Here is a 19,383-nt window from a genome sequence, read left to right as displayed (position 1 = left end):
CACCTAGGTGGTGCAGTGGATAGAACACCAGTGCAGGAGTCAGAAGGACCTGAGTTCAAATCTCACCTCAGACACTTGGCACTCACTAGCTGCATGACCTTGGGCAAGTCACTTAACCCCAATTGCCTCATCCTGGGTCATCTCCAGGCATCCTGATGAATATCTGGTCACTGGATTCAGATGGCTCTGGAGGAGAAGTGAGGCTGGTGACCTGCACAGCCCTCCCTCACTCAAAACAAAGTCAAGTGCAAGTCATGTCATCATTTCTCTGATGGCATGATCTTCTTCAGGAACAAAGGACGAACACACATTGTTCTGTTTTTTACAGTGCCTACATTTTCTTCTGTACTGCCTTCCTTCCTCTCCCAGAAAGGCATTCTTTATAACAAAGGATCTTTAAAATAATTCTTACTGATAACATTTGTTTTTTAAATCATTTAAATGTCCCCCTGTATTTTTCTTCTTCTTTCCTCCAGGACAGCCATCCTTTATAACTAATGATATTTTTAAAAATTAAGAGTCAAAAGAGAAAAAACTTAGCAAAACCAATTCATCCATAGAAAAAAATCTGACTCTACATAATGTTTCAAACTCATTGACCATCTCTACCCCAGCAAACAAGAATGAGGAAAGGAAGAGGTATCTTCTGATAACTCTCCCTTCTGGTCCACCTTGCTCTTTATAATTTTACAGGGTTCAGCTTTGACTGTTTTGTGACTATTCTCTCCAGTAGTTCATGTAAGTATTTCCTTGCTCCTCTATATTCATCATAGTCATTAAAAACACAATCTATTTAGTCATTCCCCAAACCATGGGCATTGAATTTGTTTCTAGTTCTTTGCTACTACAAAAAAGTACTGCTATAACTATTTTGATATATATGGACCTTTTCTTTTTCTTAATTACATCCTTGGAGCTATGTTTGACTTAGAGAGTCAAAAGGCACATGACAGTTAGCCATGTTATTTCCATAATTCCAAATTGTTTTACAGAATGGCTATATCAATTCACAGCTCCATTAACAATGCTTCAGTGTGCCTTTGTTTCCACAATCCCTCCAACATTGATTATTACCAAGTTTTGTTATCTAAGTTGTTTTGCTAAGTGTGGTTGAAACCTCAAGATTATTTTTATTTGACTTCTTTTATCAGTGATTTTGATTATTATTTCATATAATTGATAATAGCTTACAATTTTTTTGACAACTTTTCATTCCTATATTTTGACCATTTTTCTATTGGGGTATAACTTTTATATATTTCTTGTCATTGTCTAAATGTCTTAGATATCAAAATTTATCAAAAATATTTAGTGCAAAAGTTATTTGTTTGTTTGTTTTTTGCCCAGTTGATCACTTTCCTTTTTTCTAAATGTATTCATTTCATTTGTGAAAAAGCCTTTCAATTTCAAGTAATTGAAATTCCATCTATTTTATCTTCGGTAATTTCTTCTATCCCTTGTTTTGTTAATGACCTACTTACAGCTATGAAACATACATAATGGACTTCTCTTCTGATTTTTTAAATAGCATGATCTTTTGTATTTAAGTCATGTGTCCATTTTTAATTTATCATGAAATATTGTGCAAGATGTTGGCTTTATTTCTGTCAGACTGCTTTCCATTTTTCCCATCAATTTTTATCAAATAGAATATTCTTTCCTAAGTAATTCATGTTTTTTAGTTTATTAAAAAACATCTGGGATATTGAGTTCCATCATTTCTGATTCTTCCTTGTCTAGTCAGTTCCATTATCAAGTCTTCTATCTTTTTTATCACCAGTATTAAATTATTTTGATGATTGCTGTTTTATAATAAAAGGTAAGGTCTTGGTATACTATTTTCCTTCTCATCCATACCTTTTGTCATTATTGTCCTTAATATTCTAGATCTTACATACCTCCAAATAAATTTGGTCATTATCCTTATCTAGTTCAGTAAAATATTTCTTTTATAGTTTGACTGGTATAGAACTAAATCCATAAATTGACTTTCATAATATTGAAATTTTTATGTTGGCATGGCCCAGCAGTGAGTGGTGATCAGAAATTTAAGTCACTATTTCTTTAAAGTGCATTTTGTGTTGAATTTATACAAGTATTGAGTGTACTGTAGTAGACTGACTCCCAAATATCTTACAAATTTTTGTAATCATTTTGAATGTTATTTCCCATTGTATCACTGTCTCCTGAATTTTGTTATTTTTATATAGAAATGCTATTATTTTTTGTGTTTGTTTTGTTAATTGTCTCAATTTCTTTGTTGATTCCATAAGATGTTCTAAATAAGTGATTATGTAATTGGCAAATAGGGGGGTTAATCTCTTCTTTGTCTATTTTAATGTCTTACATTTATTTGTTTGTCTTATTTGCTATGTCTATTATTTCTAAAACTATATCAAATAAAAGTGGGAAAGGAGAATACTTTCTTTACTCCTGTATTTTTGGGAAATCTAGTATATGACCATTGCATATAACACTCTTTTTTGGTTTTAAAGAGTAAATTTTTGTCAAAATTTTTTAAAAGATCTCACCATGCCTATGCTTTGTAGACTTTGGGCATTGTTTTTAGAGTAAATGAGTATTGCATTTGTCAAATGTTTTTTGACATGGTTTTGGATCTCTTTATTTTTAATTTATGATTAATTATATCAATTGTTTTCCTGATGTCAAATCATATTTGTATGTCTGGCATAGCTCCAACTTGGTCATAATGAATAATTTATTGGATAAATTGCTATATTTCACATTTAACAAATACTTAAAAAGATCATTTCCACATACAACATAGAACAAAAGAAAAGATTACATTTTTTAAAACTGCAAATTTCTCTTTCATAAAACTTGCTTTTGTTAAAAGTATATAATAAATTCAAAACTGTCCTGCTTGTCCTCCTCCTCCACAAATCTCAGTAAAAATAGAAAACAAAACAAAATCATTGTCACAAACAAGCATAGTTATGCAAAATAAATCTATGCATTGTACAGCTCTATGTCTTGTTCTTTACCTTGAAACCATCATCTCTTTGTTGGAAAGTATATAGCTTACATCATCATTGTTCCTTTAGCGCCATGATTGGTCATTGCACTGATCAGAGTTTTTACATCTTTCAAAACTGTTTTTCTTGAAATGTTGTTGCTTTATAAGTTATTCTCAGTTTCTGCTTACTTTACTCTTCATTTATTCTTACAAATCTCCTAAGTTTCTCTAAAACTGTTCCTTGTCGTTTTTTATGTCTCAGTAAAATATCATATGTTCAGTCATTCCTCAATTGATGGGCACCACTTTAGTCCTATTTTTTTGCTACAACAAAAAGAGCCGGGATAAAATTTTTAACATATGAGTCCTTTCCCACTTTTTCAGTTTCCTTGGGGTTATAAGTCTAGTATTGAGTCACTTTAGGATATAAGCCTAGAAAATGGGTCAAAGACTTCTATCAGAAAAAAAAGTTTTTTCCTAGTTCGCTGCTTCCTTTCTTATTCTAACTGCCTTGATTTTTTTGTGTGTGCAAACTTTTAAATTTTATATAATGTAAATTGTCTATCTTCTTCTCTGTAATCCTCTTTCCCTTGTTTGGTCATGAACCCTTTCACTATCCAAAAAGCATTTCTTCTTTTACTCACCTAATCTGCTTATGAAATGACTATTTTTATATAGGTCATATGTAGCCCATCTTGATATATGGTGCAAGTTGTGGATTTAAACCTAATTTCTGCCAGATTCCTTTCTAGCAATTTTTGTGTAAAAGGGAGTTGCTGTCTTTGGTTATATCAAATACTGTGCTACTATGTTTGTTTGCTGCAGTATGTCATGTACCTAATCTATTCAACTGATAGACTTTGTAGTTTTATAACTAGCACTAAATAGCTTTTTAAATTCAATTTTATCTTAAGTTCTGAATTTTCTCCTCCCCCTTCACCTCCCCTCACCCATTAAGAAGCCAAAAAAAATACCCACTACAACAAATAAAACCCACTAAAAATATGTATAATCATATATAACAAAATTCTCATATTAATCATCTCCAAAAAAAAAAAAGGAAAAGGAAAGAAGAGGCAAGGAGAGAAGAGAAAGGAAATGAAAGGAAAGTAAAGATGCTTTAATTTGTATTCTAGACTCATCATGCAGATAGTATTTTTCATCATGAGACCCTTGGAATTGTGACTGATCGCTTTGTTGATTTAGAGTTCCCAAGTCTTTGAAAATTGATTATGTTTACAATATTGCTGTTACTATATAATTTTTTTTCCTGGTTCTAGGCATTTCACTTTGCATCAGTTCATCTAAATGTTCCAGGTTTTTTTGAAACCATTGCTTTCATCTTTTCTTATAGCACCATAGCATTTCATCACATACCATAACCTGTTCAGTCATTTCCCAATTGATGGGCAGCCCCTCAGTTTCCAATTCTTTGTCACCAGAAGAAGAACTGCTACTAATATATTTGTACATGAGTCCTTTTCCTCATTCTTTGATCTCTTAGGTATTGATCTAGTAGCAGCATAACTGAGTCAGAAGATATGCCCAGTTCTAGCTTTTGGGATAGAATTCTAAATTGCTTTCCACAATGGTTAGATGAGTTCACAGTTCTACCAACAGTGCAAAAAAAATATCTGTTTTCCCACAGTCCCTCTAGCATTTGTCATTTTCCTTATTTGTTAATTTAGTTAATCTGATTGGTGTGAAGTGGTTGTTTGAATTTCATTCTCTGTCAGTGATTTCAAGATTTTTTTATATGACTATTGATGACTTAGATTTCTTCCTCTGAAAACTGACTGTTCATATCGTATAACCACTAATCAAATGGTAAATCCCTCTTATTCTTACAAATTTGGCTCAGTTCCCTGTATATATAAGAAATGAAACCTTTATCAGAGAAAACTGCAGCAAAGATTTTTTCCCCAAATTTCCTTTTACTCTTCTAATTTTAACTACATTGCTTTGGTTTGTGCAAAAACTCTTCAGTTTTACGTAATCAAAATTATCCATTTTACCTCCTCTGAATATCTCTAGTTTAGTCATAAATTATTCCCCTACCATAGATCTAACAGCCAATTATTTTTGTGCTCCACTAATTTACTTATAATTGATATTATACAGTATTGTTTAAGATATGGTAGTGCTAGCCTCTTCCCTTTTTTCATTATTTCCTTTGAAATTCTTGCTTTCCTTGAGATTTTTGTTTCTTAGATTAATTTTGTTACTATTTTTACTATCTCTCTAAACTAATCATTTGGTAGTTTTATTGAAATGACACTAAACAGCTGAATTAAACCAAGCAATATTGTCATTCTTATTACTTTGTCATGGTTCAAATATAAACAACTATAAACAACTCCACAACTTTTTAGGTCTTGATGTAAAATGTGCTTTGTCATTGTATTCATATAGCTCTTGTGTGTGTCTTCATAGCTGAACTTCAAATTTTTCTATATTCTGTAGTTATTTTGAATGGATTTTCTCTTTCTATCTCTTTTTACCTTCATTACATTTATATTTTGCTTTGAGAAAAATGTTCTTCACTTGAGAATTTCTGTTTTATTTTCCAAAGGTACATTTAGGGGTTATGTTTCATATTCCTCCTTTAAAAAAAAAAAAAGCTTTGTTCTATAGCATTTTTTAAAAACACTACAAAGAGGTGGTCTCAGAATGCTGACAGGTATTATGAAAAGATCATCACAAGAGAGAAAATTCTCTGATTTTTCCAGGACATAATGTTATCTACCCATGTATGTGTATGACATAGAAAATATATCCAATGAATGTTCTATTCAGTTATGTGGCACCTGGGGCACCACTTTCTCACGTATGGTGCCACAATTTCAAGGTATTCTTTGGGTCTCTTTCTACTCAGAAACTCTATCTACTCACAAGTAGATATATTTACTTTAACTTGTTAGTGCGATAAGTTAATTTTTACTTGTTAGTAGAGAAAACAATTCAAGGTAAAGATATTGAATAAAATATTGGTAACGTAAGCAGTAATATTTTCCCTATAAACTCTCTTATCACTAAACATACCATTAGTGGCAAGAAAGGATATCTCTAGGAAATACACATAGATAGATATGAATGTAGAGAAAATGTGTGGCCAGGATATATGTGTGGAGGGGCATAAAGTGGCATAGTGGACAGAATGATGGATTTTATATCAGAAATTCTACATTCTTATCCTTCCTCTGATACTTACTCATTGTGTAGGTATGGGTAAGCCTCTTAACCTCTCTAGCTTCAGTATTTTCATCTATAAAATGGATACAATAATACTTATTGTACCTACCTAATAGGGATTGTAGTTATTTGAGAATGAATAAATATACATGTATATTTTAAGCACCTTAAAAATGAGGCCCTATTCATATTTATTCTTTCCTCAAGATTATAGATTTAGAACTGATAGGGACCTTAGATGACATAAAATCTAACTTCCTTTACAGATAGGGAAAGTGAGGCAGGCCTACAGAAGTTTGGCTTATCCATGGTTCACTTAGGTAACAACTGACCATGCCAGTTTTCTGACTTTTAATCTAGTGCTATTTCTATCATATCATATGCTGAATCAATATTGGCTGAATATATGAATGATGGATCTAATCTCTTTCATCCATCAAAAAGCCTTTGATACAATTCTGTTTCAATGGCAAAAACTAAAAAATCATTTGAGTTATAATGAAATTGGATGGCATGGGGACTTTTGACAATTCAATGGAAACTAGGTTAAGGTAGAGATGAATGGTTTCTTCTCCAGCTGGAAAGTAGGAATTACTGGGTATCACTTTATAAATATGTATAGAAATAGTCTATAAAAAGGAATATTTTGAAAATTTCCAACTTTGTGGATATTGGAAAAGAGTAAGAACAAAAAGCAAGAAAGGACTTCAACACTAGGAGTTTGAGACATCAGTTGTGTGTGTTCATCCTTTGTTGCCGAAGAAGACCACGCCATCAGAGAAATGATGACATGACTTGCACTTGACTTTGTTTTGAGTGAGGGAGGGCTGTGCAGGTCAGCAGCCTCACTTCTATTCCAGAGCCATCTGAATCCTGTGACCAGATATTCATCAGGATGACTGGAGATGACCCAGGATGAGGCAGTTGGGGTTAAGTGACTTGCCCAAGGTCACACAGCTAGTGAGTGTCAAGTGTCTGAGGTGAGATTTGAACTCAGGTCCTCCTGACCCCTGCACTGGTGCTCTATCCACTGCACCACCTGGTTGCCCTCACATCAGTTACTAGTTCTGATTTAAAATATATACATATACATTCTTAATAAGCTCTCAGTAATAGCTTTTTAGATTTTTCAGAAATCACACCAAGGCAAATGGCCAACAAAGTACAATATATTAGACAATAGAAAAATAAACCAAAACCTAATGCTTATAAAAAATCACAGTGTATCTAAATCTAGAATATCATCATTAATTCTAGTCAAAGCAACTCATGAAGAATATGATGAAAAAGGGAAAATCTCAGAAGAAGAGAGTTAGAATGAAAAGGATAGGGGGGTTGTTATATGAAGAAGAGATTATTAAGATTCTTTAGTGGTAAAGTCAGATGTGAGATGAAATATGCTCAACCAACCAATCAAAAAAAGGTATTTATTAAGTTTCTATTATGTTCCAGGCACAGATTTACCCCTAGGACCCTGAAGGAATTTAAGTGATTGCTTCATAGTTGTAGGAAGATCTATCTCTGGGAAGATAGGTCTGCCAGTAGAATGAGCCAGCCCAGGCAAGGTAGACAGCCAATGCCCTTTGGGAAGAGAGAAACTGTAGGATGGAGATGCTTCATCACACTTTACATTAGAACTATCTTAATTCTTATACTGTAAAGAAACATAATAAAGAGAATTCTATAAGGAATAAATCTGGGAAAGAAATTCTTTTCCTGTTATGCTTGGAGAAAAGCTGAAGAACACGAGATAGGGGATACTTTTTTTATGAAGTTGTTTCCTTTAGAAGATTTTTGAGAAGAAATGTCTTTTATTTGACATCTGTAAAGAAACTGAATGTGTACAACAATGTTTTCAGAACTTAAGAAAAGTCATCTGCCATTACAGTGAAAGTAGTCTGAGGTAAATCTGGTTGTGATCTTTTGCACAATTAAAAAAATGGTTAAAAAAATGTACATATGTACTTGGTGTTTATCTCATTTTAAATAAATAATATGTTCAGTAATTTTGATATATTTTTTCATAAGAGATAAAGAAATTTACTATAAGTTTCTCTAGTTTCTTCAATAATATGTAATTAATTGTGGGGGAATCTTAAGCTTAATTAATGAGAAAGATGTTACAGTTTTATTAACTAGAAAAAAACATCCAAACACACTCTTGGATTTTTCTCCAGCTCAAGATAAAAGAACTAAATGGTTATCTTTTCTCACAATTCCACCTCTACTTCATATTTCCCTGTTTTTGTGTTAGACATTCCTCTTCTTCCAGTCACACAGGTTTTACAACTTTGCTGTCATTTTGAACTTTACACCCTCATTCACCTAACATATTCATTCATTCAGTTGCCAAATTTTATTATCTAGGGTTCTACCTTTAGCATTAGTTCCCTTCCTCAACTCTTATAACCACCACGATGACTCAAGGCCTCGTCCCCTTTCCCTGTTGTTGTCGCTGTCATTTCAGTCACATCTGACCTTTCATAAACCCATTTGGGGCTTTCTTGGTAAAGATGCTGGAGTGGTTTGCCATTTCCTTCTCCTGCTCATTTTACAGACGAGGAAATGAGGCAAACAGGCTTAAGTGCCTTACCCAGAGTCACATAGCTAGTGTTTGAGGCCAGATTTGAGTTCAAGAAGATGAACCTTCCTGACCCTAGGACCAGTGCTTTATCCACTGTGTCATCTAGCTGCCCCAACCCCCCTTTCCCTAGACTAGTGCAAAAACCTACTAATTATTCTCCCTGCCTTAAGTCTCTCCCCTTTCCAATCCATCCTCTACACAGCTGACAAAGTGATTTTCCTAAATTGTAGGTCTGATTATGTCACTTCCCCATACTCCCTTATTAAATCCCAGTGAGTCCCTATAACCTCTTTGTTGTTCAGTTGTGTCCAACTCTTTGTGACCCCATGGACCATAGCACTCCAGGCCCTTCTATCCTCCACCATCTCTTCAAGTCTGTCCAAATTCATATTCATTATTTCCATGATACTATCTATCCATTTTCTCCTCTGCCATCTTCTTTTCTTTTTTCCTTCAATCTTTCTCAACATCAGGGTCTTTTCCAATGAGTCCTGTCTTTTCATTATGTGGTCAAAGTATTTAAGCTTCAGCTTCAGTACCTGACCTTCCAGTGAAAAGTCTGAATTAAATTCTTTAAGTATTGACTGATTTGATCTCCTTGTTGTCCAAGGGACTCACAAATTGAGTCCCTTGAATCTTCAATTCCCACAATTTGAAAATGTCATGCTGAGGTGTTCAGATTTCTTTCTAGTCCAACTCTCACACCATTGGCATTTACAGCTCTTTACAATCTGTGAATCTGAGCTTTATAGACATATTACACATTATTCCCCTTCATGTACTCTACAATCCATCCAAAGTGGCCTTTTTTCTTGCTCCTTACACATAGCATTCCATTTTCTGTCTCTGAGTCTCTGCACTAGTTATTCCTCATGCCTGGAATTAATTAGCTTCTCATCTTCACCTCTTGGAATCCCTGGTTTCCATCAAGCCAGAGCTCAGAGCCACCTTCTCCAAGATGCCTTTCTTCCTGCTGCTAGTGCCTACTCTCAAAGGTTCCCTTATCCATGTGTGTGTTTTACACATAATTAGGTAGCAAGCTATGTAGGAGCTGACCACACTTTATATGTCACTTGTCATCCTGTGACTTGATTTTTTTCCTCGATTTAATCATAATTGGGGTACATGAGAAGACTTTATAATAACCAAGGAAAGGATGGGAGGGAATATGCATCAGATGAATCTCAGTTTTATCTGAAAAATACAAAGGAAGATCAAACACACACAGTTTGGTTTAACATCAGTCACAGCAGGGAAATGAGGGAAGAAAAGATTGAGTGGTAAGATGACTATAGGGAGGTGACAGTTCAAGTAAAATAAACTTCCTGATCCCAAAAAGGGGGATTGAAAGAAAAGAAAGAACTAGAATATAAAGGGGTGCCCTAGGTTGTCTCTGTTGGGGAATGGTTGAGCAAATTGTGGTATCTGAATGTAATTTAATATTATTGCTCCATAAGAAATGACAAAAGAGAGGACTTTAGAGAATCCTCTATAGTATGAACTAATGTAGGGTGAGAAAAAATTATACAAGGACAGCAACATTGTAAAGAAATAAACTGAAACACTTAAGAACTTTGATCAATTATGTCTCAAGAGGACCCATGCTGAAGCTTATTGCCCAGCTTCTGACAGATCAACACAAGATACAGAGGTGTATATTTTTTTTAAACACGGCTATTGTGTGAATTCAGTTTGTTTGGCTTTGTTTATTTGTTACAAAGAGGTTTTTTTTCTCTCCCAGTTTTTAATTGGAGTTGAGTTCAGTGTGTTGCCAAGGGACAGTAGGATAGTTTTGAAAGTAACATGTAGAATTTATTATATCTGGTTTTTAAGAAAGCAAGTGGCATGAAATAAAAATTTATGCTTTGAGATGAATGGAAATGATGGGGTACAGACTCTGGGAACCTCCTAGAACTCCCCTTGAATCTTCCCACTTAATCTGGCCTTTCATACTCAAATCTGTTACCCTTAGCCTAGCCTGGTCGTCCATTTTCTGTAGCCTCTGAATTGTCCTACCTGCTTCCTACCCAAGCCCTCTCAATTGCCTCCAACTGTTTCCCACCCTTGATTACATCATTAGTTACCCCACTTTCATCAAGATCCTCCTTAGACCCTCCTCCCAGACTACTAGACCACCTCTAGATACTTCCCATGGACTTTCTGTATATAAGTTCCATCTGACCTCCATAAAGGTGCTCAGATTCAATCTACCTCTGACTGTCTAGCTGAGATTCTCTCTGGTCTGTTTGTCAATACAAGCATCACAAATGCTTAGGCTCCCTAAGAGTCAACCCAATATGGCACACCTTTAATAAACTTTGTTTTACTTTGGCTGGAAAAAGTGTTGAGTCGAATTCATTCAGCAGGACCCAGAGTGTCGGTATTTTGAGGTCCCAATCACCCCAAGCCTCATATGGTACCCCAAACCTCAACAGAAATGTTATTTTTTAAGTGTTTAAGTTCAGAATTTTTTTAATACGAAGTTTTTAGTAACATTGAAATAGCACTTTCAATTGAGTGATGAACTTAAAAGTCAATCTGCAAAGTACTGAAGAGTGAATGAAGAGTGAAGATCTTGAGTACAGTAGATAGCTTTCTTAGAAATGTGATAAATGAAATGTGGAAGAGAGAGATGGGAGAACACCATTTCCATCCACAACAGAAGCACAGCTTATAAGATCACAGAGAAATTAAAAGGATCTAATGAGTCTATTGTAGGTTTTGTTTTTTCAAGATGTGAGGCTTGGGAATGTATGCAGGCAAAGAATGTAGGGAAAATGATTGACAAGCATATCTTCTCTCCATTAAAAAAGACTGAAGGGGATAGGATGGAGTCCACATTTAGAGGGATTGACTTAGGCAAGCAAAAGGGCTAGCTACCTCATTGTCTGAAACTGGAAGAAAGACCTTGAAAGTGCAGGGTGATATTAAGGGGTCTTTCTGAATCACAGCAAGACAGTTCACAAATTCTTTTGAGGTATGTTCAGTGTAAGGACATAAGAGGTTGAGAGTGAAGAGGCTGCATTACAATTTTGGGGAGCAATGGATTTCCTTCCTGCTCCCTTGCTTCTGACCAGGTGCAAATACCTCTGAAGAGTACTTTCTTCCTTCCCTTGCCATTTTACATTTCCCTTTGTGTCTCAGTTTCTTCATCAGTAAAAATAAATTTGGACTAGCTAATTTCTACAGTTCCTTCCAGCTTGAAAAGTCTGCAAATTTTTTCCCCTCTTTTCCTTTTATTCCAAAAGTTCCATATAGTTTAGGGGGATTGTGGGGAGGACCTCCACAATTGTATCCTAATTCAGATTAACTAGATGGCCATCTTTCAAATCCTGAACCCCACTTCATTTAGATATCTCTGCAAATGAGAGTGTAACATTTTCTGGAAGTCAGTTGAATGCATTCCTGACATAGTTAAAGCTAATGACCCTCAATGTTATGCAGAGGAAAGAATGGCCCAAATCTTGGCCCAGAAGGACGATCTGGTGATTCAGGGAAAAGAAAAGATTGGTTCAGGTGTAATCTGGGTATTGAAATGGAGATATTTATCCTTTAAAAGAAAACCGGAATTATTCTATACAGTATTTACATTATTCCTAGCTCAAATATTTAGTAAGAGCCTAGATGTACTGGTCTTGTGCTGCTTTGGGGCTACAAAGTTGAAGAAAAATAAAACAGCACATTTATCCCTGCCCTCAAGAAGTTTACAGTTTAATGGGGGTAGGGGGTGTGGCATGTTTATAAAGATATATTATAGAAGATAGAAAGTGCCAAGAGTTGAAGAAAAGGTTCAGAAAATAATTTTGAAATCTAAATATCACATCCTAGATATCTGCACCCAGGATGACAGTTTCTAATCTAGGCGATGAAGAGACAATTCTAATTTTCCCTTTGATTTTGCCAATATCTCAATTTCTCAGCAACATTTTTGCTTCTTCCCTTTCTGTACTGAGCCTTTCTACAGAAAACAACTCTGAGACAATAGAATAAATGGGGGAGGGATGCAGGATAGATTGGAAGGAAATAACATTAGTCTTTCACAATATGATTGTTATGGAAGCGTTTTGCATAACTACACATGTATAACCTATATTGAATTGCTAGCCTTCTCAGTGGGGATGGATGGGGAGGGAGGAAGGGAGAGTAGTTGGAATTCAAAAATGTTAAAAATTGTTTTTACATGCAACTGGGAAATAAGATATACAGGCAATGAGATATAGGAATCTATCTTGCCCTACAAGAAAATAAAGGAGATGGAGATAAGAGAAAGGAGGGATGTGATAGAAGGGAGGGCAGGTTGGGGGAAGTGATAATCAGAATGCATGCTATCTTCGGGTGGGCAGATGGGGAGAAAATTTGGAACTTAATATCTTGTGGAAGCGTCTGTTGAAAACTAAAAATAAATAAATAAATTTTTCAAAAAAGGAAAAAAAGAAAACAACTCTCATTTGGGGAAAGTGGAATAAATAAAGCTTACTGGTACGGGTAAAAAGTGGAGAGTCAATCCTGAGGCAGTTGCATCCTGGAAAATTAAGAAACGGGGGTGAGAAATGGGTCAAGATGGTTGTGTTAAATCTAGGAAGTAAATGCTGTAAAGCTTTAATCTTTCAAAATGTTTAAAGTACCAGATCCTAATTCTATTCCAAACTCCCCCGTGTTACTTATTTTCATTATTTGCAGTAAGAAAACAAACACTCCACTCAAAGTCTTGAACTATTTATGTAACTACATAAAAGCAGTTTAGGCAAATTCTTCTAATGAATGACAGGCCACCAGGCAAAGCTGTTGGGGAGGAAGGTTCCTCCCTCCTTCCTCTCTACCTTCAGCCCCAACCCAAAAATTCTGTATAGGTTTCCCCAATGGGCAAAAATCCGGTGGCTGCTTGGGACAGGTAGAGACAGGTAGGACTCTGGGCAAGTCATTTAATCTCTTTGGGATTAATAAGCAAAGTTTCACTAGATGACACTGAAATTCTCTTTCAACTCTAAATCTATGAGCCTACATTCCTACGAATGAGTGTTTTAGTTGCTACTGGTTATGCTAACTGAAATATTTGAACCAACATGCCTAGAGACAACTTCACCCTCAATCTGTCACTCATGTTTTGGCAAAACACTGTTCATCTCCCCTCTGCTTTTTAAGTCCTTTCACTGCCCTCCTATTTCTTTTTCTTATAATTCTGGTTTGGTCCATTCCTGAAAGCTTCACGGCACTTCTGAATTATATCACTCTGGTCAGGCACAGATAAAATCCCTGGTATACCACAAAAACAAACAATAACAGTAACAATAACACCTTGGGTTTTAATCCTTGCTCCCAGTACAATCCCAGATCAGCCATAACATCTATCTCACTGGCTTTGGGAATTATGTGTTCTTCTATTTCCTTGCCTCTTGGGGAAGAAAAAATTACTCCAGAAGACTCTAGAGGGATCTTGTATTCATTCATTCAACAAAAATTATTAAATGCCTATTATGTGCCAGGCACTGTGCTAGGTTCTGGAGATATATAGGCAAAAATGAAACGATTCCTAACCTCACAGAACTTACATTCTAAGGGCAAAAAAATAAGTAAACAAGTGAGAGTATCAGGGGTTTGCAATGGCCACAAGGATGGGTTCAGGACAGGGGTAAAACTGTATGAGAGGGTAAAAGACAAGGTTGAGATTTTGTGTTATGCCCTAGGATTGGCCCACTTTGGTCTATTATTGGCTTTGCCCATTGGAAAGACTCCTGGGCCTTAATTTTTCCCAGTCGGACTTCTAGAGTGCCATTCCATCTGAGTCTTTCCGTTTACCTGGGAGTGGAGGAGCTCATGACACTAGAAGTTCTTCGTGGAGCAGGCAGCCTGCTGCCATTTGCTGCTTGTTGAAACCTTCCAAGAAATCCTGCAGAACCATAGTAAACTGTGCACTTGGAGTGGAGGAAAGACCAGAGAACTGGGATGATTGGGGAGTACTGGGCCCCAGCAGAGTATACTGTTGTTCAGTCATTTTTTTTTAAGTTCTCTCTGACTTTTTGTGACCCTACAAAGAATTTTCTTGGCAAAGACACTGGAGAGGTTTGCCATTTTCTTCTTCAACTTATTTTACAGATGAGGAAATTGAGGCAAATGGGGTTAAGTGACTTGCCCAGGGTTACACAACTAGTACATGTCTGAGGACAGATTTGAACACAGGTCGTCCTGACTTCAGGTGCCTTGTTTTATCCACTGTGCCACCTGGCTGCCCTTACATATGAGAGTCTTTCAAAAATTTGAAGATAACTATCATTTTTTCCCTAAGACTTCCTTTATCCAGGTTAAACATTTTTACCTCCTTCAACTAATCTTTCTATGACACTTCACCATCTCATTTTCCTTCCTCTGAACACTCTTCAGTTAACTATCAATTTTCTTCTTAAATCTGGGAATCCAGAATAAAAAAAAATAGTCCAGATGTAGTTTCATGAAGGGCAGAGTTTGGAGGGAGTATCACCTCCTTATTACTAAGCTTTAGGTTCCTTAATACAGCCCCAAATCAAACTGGCTTTTCGGGCCACCCACTGTCATTTAACAACATTCACTAAGTGTCCTCGACAAGCCCAGTATAGTACTAAACTGTTGAGAATTTCAAGCAAGATAGAAAATATGGTCTTTGCTCTCAAAAACCTTACAATGTAATGGGAGAGAAAAGGCAAGTCTAATAAAAACATACTAATGCAGGTGACAGAGTTTGTCTCCTTTTGGGCTTAAAAAAAATCTAATACAGACGTGTTGTGAAATGATACCTATCTTTTAAATCAATATGTTATTTTGAAATTAAAAGCTCATGAAAGCTCAGCTGCATCTTTATTTTCCTTTTCTTTCTTTTCTTTTTATCTAGACCTGAGCCTTTGTTGGCACAGGAAATCCCATAGAGGCAGCTCCTTCTATCAATTCGGATAAGTGAGAGTGAAAGGAGCAGAACCAGGAAAACTTTGTACATAGCAAAAATCACAGTGTGCGAGGAATTTTTCTGGTAGACTTATCCTTCACAGCAATGCAAGGACTTAAAAAATTTCCAGGGGACTCGAGGCAAAATGCCTTCCACATCCAGAGAAAGAACTATGGAATTGGATTGCAGAATGAAGCAGACCATTTTCTCTTGTGTTATGTTTTGTTTTATGGTTTCTCTATTCATTTTAATTCTTCTATGCAATATGACTAAGGTGAAAATGTATTTAATAGAAATGTATGTGTAGAACCTATATAAGATTGCATGCAGTCTCGGGGAAGAAGTAGGGAGGGAGGGGAGGAAAGGAGAGGGGGGAAAAATTTAAGATATATGGAAGTGATTGTAGAAAACTGAAAACAAATAAAATAATTTAAAATAAAAAAAATATGGATCAGCAAATTGGAGACCAGTTTGAGAAGTGGAAACAGTGAGGTTCAGTTGCTAATCCAAGACTCCAGTAAGAAGACAGATGTGAGCCCTGACATGGCCTTTGATGAACTGCTTCTAAGCCAAAGGTAAGGCAGAGTGAGACAGTATTTTCCTCTACTCTATGAATGTGATATTTGGGGGATGAAAGATAACTTACCCAGCCTAAGGGCTTCTAGAAACATTTGTTGCCTTAGGGAGACTCAATGTATGAACTCCGTCTTAGTCTTTAGGAAAGCTGCAACAGTTACTGGAGCTAGGGCTGGACTTCTACCTAACTACAAGTAGCTATGCTACTCAAAACCAACTGGGGAATCACAGTGTCAGATTGTATTATCTATTTCTTGTACTAAATGTATACTAAGATGTAATGTGAATATATTTCCTTAGGGATTATGTGAAGTGGAGGAGATAAGAATCTTAATAGGAAATGAGACCAGTTATACCAAACTAGATTTGGAGATTTTCCTGGAGGGAACTATAGATGGGGGCAAAAAAAAGTGAGTTCAGTCTCAAAACACTTATGAAATATTTAAAACTGTTCCTTTTACGTAAAAAAAAAAAATCCTCTACAGAGATTAAAGGAATCTGGACCAAGGGTCCTACTCTTAGAAAAACTTCCCAAATTATTTTTAGCCACAGCATTCGTTGGTCCTTCACTTGTGGAGAACACCTAACCTAATCTAAACCTAACCTTACCAGACAGGTTAAGAGAAAAGCTCTACTCTCCTTACCTGCCTTTACATAAGGGGATCAAACTCTTATTTCTTCAGCAAATGATTGATAAAGTATCTTGTGCTATTCTGGTGGAAAAGATGGAGAAATGTGGATTAGGTAAAAGTAAAATTAGATTCAGAACTTGTTCAATGACTGACTCTGAGAGTTCCTCTTACTGATTTGAGGTCAACTTAGTAACAGGTTTCTGGGGGAGTGCCTCAGGAATCTGTGCTTGGCCTTGTGAAACTTGTCATTTTCTTTTTCCAGTGACTTGGATAAACACATTGATGGCATTTGAATGAAATCATCAGAGGACACCAAATTGAGGGCTATAGTTAAGATGATCCTTTGGCCCTAAAAAGATCTTGATGGGTTAGAATATTGGGCCAAATTAAATAAGACATTTAATAGGGACAGATAAAAAGTTTTACCCTTGGGTTCCAGAAATCCGGAAAATGATTCATTAAGTACTATTTACAGGGAGGTATGTTAGATAGGAGTTTGTCTGAAAAAGACTTAGAGGTTTCAGTGTACTCCATGCTCACTGTCAGTCAACAATGTGAAAAGTCAGCCAAAAAATAAATAATAACGTGATCTTGAGCTGCATTAAGAAAGGTTCAGCTTCCAGGAAGAGGGAGGTGATAGACTCACAGCATTCTTCTCTAGTTAGAATACATTGGGAATGTTGTATTTAATGCAGGGCACGACAGTTTAGGAAGGACACTGATAAGCTGGAAAGCTTCGGGAGAAAGGTAACCAGAATGGTGGTGAGTCCGTTTTAAAACAATCAGTTAAAGGAAATGAGGTTGTTTTGTTTACATAATTAAGAACATGCTGGGTATTAATTCTCACCCACCTCTCCAAGAAGGTAGTACAAAGCACAGAAGTAATTGTAATGACCCACCCAAAGATAGCCATGCACATCATTCTGTTTCTGTGAGTATTATTCAATTATTATAAGAATTAGCTAATTCTAGATTTAATGGGTAGAAGCCAGGAAGAATTTGAGAATATTCAGGGGGACACCTTTTCAAAATTCAAGTATTTGAAGGGCTTTGTTCAAGGAAGAAAGATTAGCTTGCTCCATTTGGTCCCAGAGGGGTAGAACCTGGAGCAAAGGAAGGAAGTTACAAAGAGGTAAATTTAGGCTTATAGTCAAGGCAAACCTGCTAACAATTACACCTGCCCAAAAGTGGAATGGGTTGCCTCAGGATATGGAAGGTTTATTCTCCTTGGAGGACTTCAAGCTTAGTCTGGGAGACTTCTTGGATATGTAGTGAGAATTCTTTTTAAGTGTGTTGGCCTTAATGGTCACTATAGGGTCCTATTAACTCTGAAATTCTGTGAGAAGACATCTGTAAAATGTTTTATTAAGATGAACCTGTAGCATGAGGAAATAATAAAGGTACCTCTTCTCAGATGTTTGACAATGACAGATTTGGTTCTCTCTTTTGACCTCTGTCCTTCCTCTCTTTGATTTCCACCACTGAATGAGCTCATGTTGATTTTATGAAGTATATCTATAACATAATATAACTTGAAAACACAAACAAGAATTTATACATTTAAATTAATGCTTTCCTCTTGGGGAATTAGCCTATATTTCAGCCTTGACATTACTTAAAACATATTGGAACTTTCTCTAGAATGATTATTTTTTGAACAAGATCAGTGACTTCATTGTTATAGAAAATGCCCAGTAAGGAAACTCTCATTATCAACAAGAGGTTACCACTAGCCCTGCAATTTATAGTCTTAGAAAATTACCTGGACATATAGTAAGAGGTCAGATGATTTGTACAGGGTCCCATACACACACTTTGCTATACAAACTAGTATATGCTAGAGGCAAAACTTGAATTCAGATCCTCTCTGTCCACTATGCTATACAGTGCTGCTTCACCTAGAATAAGCAAATTCTTATAATAATTTTAAAAATGCGCACAAAAACAGAACGGTGTTCATGCCTACCAATATGCATGCATTTAAAGAATGTAAGCTTTCATTGGGTAAGTGCAATTTCTTTCTTTCCTGTTTTGTACTACTTTCCTGGAGAAGTGGGTGAGAATATACAAAGTCTTCTTAATTGTATAATAAGATATAATTAGCATGCAGAATGTTCTTGGTGCAGGTTTTAAGCTATTAAAGCCTAAAACTGCACTAAGTTGGTTTTTTTTTTGGGTGGGGGGACACCAGCAAGGGCTCATATAGATTTAGAGCCAGTCCAACCTCCTCTTTTTCACAAATGAATAAACTGGGGGTCAGAGAGATTAAGACTGGTGCAGTATTAACACAGGCGGTACATGCCAGAGCTGGGGATTTGCACTCAGGTCCTCTGGACTTCAGCTCAACAGGAATCGAGCAGTGCGGGCTTCCCACGCAACCGCCCGTCATGAGCTTATGTCAGTTTTCCCCTCACCTTTCCTTCCCTCTATTTGCCTTTCCTTTCCTTTCGGTTTCGAGATTTCTTTCAAGACCCTGTTTTCTTTCTGCCAGCTAGAGCTCATTTCTAGC

The 19,383-nt window shown here is 36.0% G+C and overlaps 1 protein-coding gene across 1 annotated transcript in view; it reads right to left on the bottom strand.

Moving 5' to 3' along the window:
• Positions 1–7,435: 7,435 nt before the first annotated feature.
• Positions 7,436–19,383, bottom strand: part of LOC140531939 (uncharacterized) — a 13,861-nt gene continuing 1,913 nt past the window's right edge. The window contains exons 3-5 of the mRNA XM_072650558.1: positions 16,887–16,955; positions 13,231–13,275; positions 7,436–9,947 (exon numbers count right to left, since the gene is read on the bottom strand). Of these exons, the coding sequence (XP_072506659.1) occupies positions 16,951–16,955 (5 nt within the window). The 3' untranslated portion in view covers positions 7,436–9,947; positions 13,231–13,275; positions 16,887–16,950. The remainder of the gene's footprint in view (positions 9,948–13,230; positions 13,276–16,886; positions 16,956–19,383) is intronic.

This window comes from Notamacropus eugenii, chromosome 3, assembly GCF_028372415.1.
Source record: "Notamacropus eugenii isolate mMacEug1 chromosome 3, mMacEug1.pri_v2, whole genome shotgun sequence".
Lineage (NCBI taxonomy): Eukaryota > Metazoa > Chordata > Mammalia > Diprotodontia > Macropodidae > Notamacropus > Notamacropus eugenii.
The sequence above is the reverse complement of the archived record's forward strand: the minus strand, read 5'-3'. Positions and strand labels throughout refer to the sequence as shown.